Here is a 5,680-nt window from a genome sequence, read left to right as displayed (position 1 = left end):
CAAACGTTCGCAAATGAGATCGAGTGTCTGCGAGCCGAACAACAGAAGCGTGCAAAGCTCTTGGAACTTCAAAAGAAAGCTGAAGAATCAAGATTGGAATATGAATTCGAAGATGCCATCGCCCAGGAAGAAGGTATGTCAAATAAAGGTGATATTGAGGAAGAGTTAAATAAATTACCTTCAGACAGTGTGAACGATCGGGTCTCGCGCTTAGACCTGGAAATTACTGAAAACAATGTTGTTGAAAAACCTCACATAGAGGAAGTTAAATCCACCAAACCAGAGATCGTAACAGAGGTTTCTAGTGAGCCCCGTAAAAAAGAGACATGTGAATCTTTTATTGCTAAAGGTGAAGCTGAGTTGAAAACCTCTGCCACAGGAGACCCTAGTGTGCAAACGTCAAAGATAGATCAGTTGTTTGAGAAAATGCTGCCAGCCTTTGTGAAAATCGTTAAACCAAACGTGCAGAAGTTCAATGGAAATCCACTACAGTACTCAAAATTCAAAGCAGCATTTAATGTTGAAGTGGATAAAAAGGAAGTTTATGATGCAACAGAGAAGCTTAAATTTCTGTTAGATTCTGTGGATGGAAGTGCAAAATCATGTCTAGCGAAATTCATGCCAGGTTCAGATAAATACGAGGAGGCATGGACTGCGCTCCAGGAGCGTTTTGGTCGTGTAGACACAGTGGTATCAGCTGCGAAGAAACGCATAGATCAGTTTCCGACCATAGTGAAAGAAAATAGTGTGCAGATCCGGCAGTATCAAGAAATAGTTTCTGAATTGATAGGCATTTTCAAAGAGCAACTTTCTTCACGAGCTTAGCTCGCAAGTCCCTGAAGCAACTGTGTCTAAACTTCCCACACGCCTTTGCGGCAGATGGGCCGAGTTTGTTGAAGGAAAACCGAAATTGTCAACCTGGGATTCATTTGCAAATTGGCTAGAGAAAGAGGCAAAAATTAGTGAGTCCAAACAGCGGTGGATGCCAGAGAAGAGAGAGTGGAAGCGTTCAGATACATCTAAAGTTGATAGGCGTAAGCCAGCTGACAAATCCCAACCTGGGCTGTTTGCAGGAGCCACGGGAGAATATTTACGCGCCAGCTGTGGAACAAAGTGCCCAATTCACCAGTCCACTAATCACACTTTGCAAGAGTGCAAACGTTTTCAGGGAATGTTGACTAGCGAGAAGGAGAAAGTTGTCGAGGAACACAAACTATGCTTATGTTGTCTATTACCCGGTCATCGTCTGCGTAAATGTCGTAGTAAGAATAGATGCAAAGTTGAAAACTGTGACATGCGTCATCATACCCTTGTACATGAAGTCGACTTGAGATTTATTGAACGGGCAAAAGCGAAACGTGAGTTAGAACAAGTGCCAGAAGTTGAGAGAAACCCAGCTCCTGTCTCCCTGGAAGGTAGAGACTCATCACCACGTCAGGCTGTGGAGCCTCTTGAGGAGTATCAACAATCAGCGTACACAGGTTGTGAGACTGGTGGTCTTGCTTTGGTTGAAGTACTTCCCATAGTTGTCTTTGGAGAAACAGGAAAACAGCAGGTGATGGAATTGCGTGACTCAGGCTGTAACACAACGCTTATCGATGAAAGCTTAGCGCTCTCACTTGGGCTTCAAGGCAAAGAGGTAGATCTCGAAATTCAAGGAGTAAATGCGCAGAAGGTGTTTGCTTCCCAGCACATCAAGAGATGCCATGTCGCACGAGTCGGAAAAGAGGAAGTCAAGTACTCCTTGCGAGATGTGAAGACAATTCCTAGCCTGAATGGTCCGGATCAGAAGTTGAAGTGGTCAACAATCAAGCATGAGTATCAACATCTGAAGAACTTAGACTTGCGTGACACTGACACGGGTCCAGTGCAACTCATAATTGGAACTAACAACTCTGACTTGATTCTACCAAGACAAATTCTGAAACCCTCAGGTAAACCGGAACTTGACAGGGTACCTTATGCTGTTGAGACCCCACTTGGATGGGCGGTGACTAATTGGTTACCTGGTGAGCGAAGAGTAGCATCTCCATACAATGGGTTCAAAGTGTATGAAAGAAGTTCAGTTGAAAATGAGGAGCTGAAGCAGCTGGTCATGTCTCAGTCAGAGATAGAAACCTTGGGCGTGGTCAAGCCAGCTGATCCAACCCGTTCGATTGAGGACAAGCGAGCATTGTCACTGATGGAAAAGACAACCTTTAAGAGTGTCAATGAAGATGCGTATGTGTCAGGTCTACTGTGGAGAGATGAGGAACCATCTCTGCCCAACAATTACGGAATGGCAAAGAGGAGGCTACAATCCCTAGAGAAGAAGTTTGAGAGCTGTCCCGAGATCAGAGAGAGATATGCAAAGTCAATCCAGGATGACGTTGACAAGGGCTATGTGAAGAAACTGAGTGAAGGGGAAGTACGGTGCGATAGTAAAGTGACTTGGTACTTACCACACAGATTTGTCATTAACCCCAAAAAACCTGATCGCCTCAGAAGAGTCTACGATGCATCAGCAAAACTCATGGGACAAAGTTTGAACGATAAGATCTACACAGGACCAGATATTCTGTCCTCTCTGTTTGGAGTTTTCCTCAGGTTTTGCGAAGGAAGAATTGCAATGGCCGCTGATGTGAAAGAAATGTACCATATGCTTCGTCTCCCTGATCGTGATAAGCCAGCATTGAGCTTCTTATGGGGAGACTCTCTGATAGAAGAACCAAGCGTGTACCAGTTCGAGAGAACAGTGTTTGGAGAAGTGTCTGCGCCATCCAGAGCGAACTACACTATGAGGCGAAATGCTGATGAGAATGGGGAAGATTTACCTTTGGGTGTGAAAGCCGTCTACCAGCACTTTTACATGGATGATGGTCTACCGTCAACAGATTCTTGCGAGGAAGCTATTGAAATGAGGAAGCAGATGACAGAGTTGCTGCGTCGTGGAGGTTTCCGCCTACACAAGTGGCTGACAAATGACCCAGACGTCTTAGCAACTATCCCGGAGCAGGATAGATCTCCACGTTTCCTAGAACTGAGTGAAGACAAGTTACCAACAGACAGAACTTTGGGCGTCATTTGGGATGCCCAAGAAGATATGCTCCAGTTTACCGGACTGAAGGATGATCCTGGTACGACGAAGAGGAAGATCTTGAGTCAAGCATTCTCTGTTTGGGATCCGCGAGGACTTCTCCTCCCATTCTCAATCAGACGTAAAATCATCCTGCAGAATCTAAATCGTATGAACTACGGATGGGATGACGAGTTGAAAGAAGCTGATCTTCGAGAGTGGCGTGAATGGCGCAAGGAAGCAGAAAAGCTTGATGAAGTGAGAATTCCGAGAGCTCTTATCCAAGAACAGAAACCTGTACGAGAGACTGCACTTCATGTGTTTTGCGACGCTAGCCAGAATGCTTATGGCGCGTGTGCCTACTTAAGACGAGCATTTATAGATGGCACAGTAGAGTGTAGTCTTATAGCGGGAAAAGGCCGTGTTGCTCCATTAAAGTCACAGTCTATCTGCCGATTGGAGCTCATGGGAGCTTTAGGTGCTGTGAGGTTAACTCAAACATTGGTAGAAGAAATGGTTACAAAGATAGAGAAGATAACTTTCTGGAGTGACTCTACCACAGTCCTACATTGGATCCGCCAAACGAGCTCCACTTACAAAGCATTCGTCGGTAACCGGGTGTCTGAGATTCACACAATCATGAGCAGTCTGGAGGCCACACTAGGGGCGGGCGCTGTGAGTTGGAGATATGTGCCGACAGAGGCTAACCCTGCAGATGACATCACCCGGGGACTAAGTCCTACGGAACTTGGTGCGGGCTTTCGCTATATTAGTGGACCCAAGTTCCTTTATGAATCAGCAGAGCTCTGGCCAGAAAATAAAGTCAAAGCGCCCTGCGAGAACGATGACATCAAAGAAAAGAAGAAGGAAAGATGGGCTGGAGCATCTCAGGAAAACAAGGTCCTGTTAGGGTGGAAGAAGTATTCGTCACTGACCAAACTAAGAAGAGTTACAGCTTATGTGATGCGATTTGCAAACAATGTAAGAGCTAAGAAGGAAGTACGTCTACTGGGAGCACTTACGTCGAACGAATTGAGAGCTGCTCAGAATCATCTTGTGAAGAGGGCGCAAGTTGAATCATTCGGCGAGGAGATACAGTGTCTGAAGATAGGTGAGGAGATCCACAAGAAGAGTAGAATTAAATCTCTTGACCCAAGGTTGGAAGATGGGTTCTTGGTTGTCGGTGGAAGGCTGCAGAGAGCACAATGCCTACCTTACAGAACACGACATCCCAAAATAATTGACTCGCGCCATGAACTTGCACAGCTGATCGTCGAAGAAATGCATCGTATCTACTACCACCCGCCAACTGAGCACCTGCATAATCAAATTCGGCAGGAGTATTGGATCATCCATGGTCGCCAGGTAGTGCGAAACACGAAATTCAAGTGCAACTACTGTTATCGCCAGACGGTAAAGCCTCAAGAGCAGCAAATGGCAAGTCTACCAGAGTGCCGACTTGAGCTAGGAATGGTGTTCAGGAATACTGGAGTTGACTTTTTTGGACCTATCTTACTTAAGGAAAGACGCAGTGAAGTTAAAGTATACGGGTGCTTGTTCACTTGCATGAGTACTAGAGCGTGCCACCTTGAACTTGTGGATGATCTTTCAACAGATCATTTCATCATGGCATTGAAAAGGTTCATTGCGCGACGTGGACGACCGCAGAGCATCCACAGCGATAATGGAACGAACTTTGTTGGTGCAAATAATGAATTGCGGAAATGCATCAAACAATTGGATGAAGAGAGGATACAAAACTTCTGTGCTCCTAAGGAAATCGAGTGGAAATTTCAGCCGCCAAGTGCTCCGCACTTTGGAGGTGCATGGGAGAGGCTAGTACAATGCACCAAGAAGACGCTGAAGGCAATTCTTGCGGATAGGGCTGTTTCCAAAGAAGTGTCGAGAACCGCACTAGTCCAAGCAGAAGGAATACTAAACAGTCGACCGATTACTCATGTGTCCAATGATGCAGGGGACATTGAAGCGTTAACCCGAAACCATTTCTTGTTGTTGCGGGCAAATCCGAGTTATGAAGATGCTGAAGTTAGTGACAGAGAGATTAACTCGACAAAGATGTGGCGACAGTCCCAAGCGCTAGCTAATTTCTTCAGGAGACGTTTTACCAAAGAGTACCTTTCTAGCCTGACAGAGAGGAAGAAGTGGAAAGAGAAGAAACAGAACCTCAAAGAAGGAGATGTTGTCCTAGTTGCTGAGCCAAATCAGCCGCGAGGTGTATGGCCGTTGGGCAGAATCGTGTCTACTCATCCTGGGCAGGATGGGTTAGTTCGAGCTGTTACAGTACGAACTCAGTTCGGAGAGTATAAAAGGCCAATCACAAAACTTTGCTTAGTACAGGAGGCGGAAGAGTAGAACTTAAAATCGTCTCGACAAACATTATGTCTCGACTAGGGGCGGGGATGTGCCTCCTGCTTCCTGAACTTTCATCTCCGGTCGCGTTGCTATGATACCAATGACGTCAGTCCGTTGCTAGGGACCTCGTCCGCACGTGTAAAAGTGATGAGTTGAGTTTTTGTAAAAAGTGTGCGAGAGAAAGCGATGTTGTTGAAGGTTCTGAATGTAAAAATCGGAGAATAAAGTTGTACAAAAACGAACCAGCAGAGT

At 45.7% G+C, this 5,680-nt stretch overlaps 1 protein-coding gene across 1 annotated transcript; it reads left to right on the top strand.

Annotated features, from left to right (window-relative positions):
• The first annotated feature begins 899 nt into the window (after nt 1–899).
• Nucleotides 900–5,428, top strand: LOC138005309 (uncharacterized). Its single transcript, XM_068851559.1, has one exon. The coding sequence runs from the start codon at nt 983–985 to the stop codon at nt 5,426–5,428; it is 4,446 nt and encodes a 1,481-aa protein (XP_068707660.1). The 5' UTR covers nt 900–982.
• Nucleotides 5,429–5,680: the final 252 nt, after the last annotated feature.

Source organism: Montipora foliosa, chromosome 6, assembly GCF_036669935.1.
Source record: "Montipora foliosa isolate CH-2021 chromosome 6, ASM3666993v2, whole genome shotgun sequence".
Taxonomy (NCBI): domain Eukaryota; kingdom Metazoa; phylum Cnidaria; class Anthozoa; order Scleractinia; family Acroporidae; genus Montipora; species Montipora foliosa.
The sequence above is the reverse complement of the archived record's forward strand: the minus strand, read 5'-3'. Positions and strand labels throughout refer to the sequence as shown.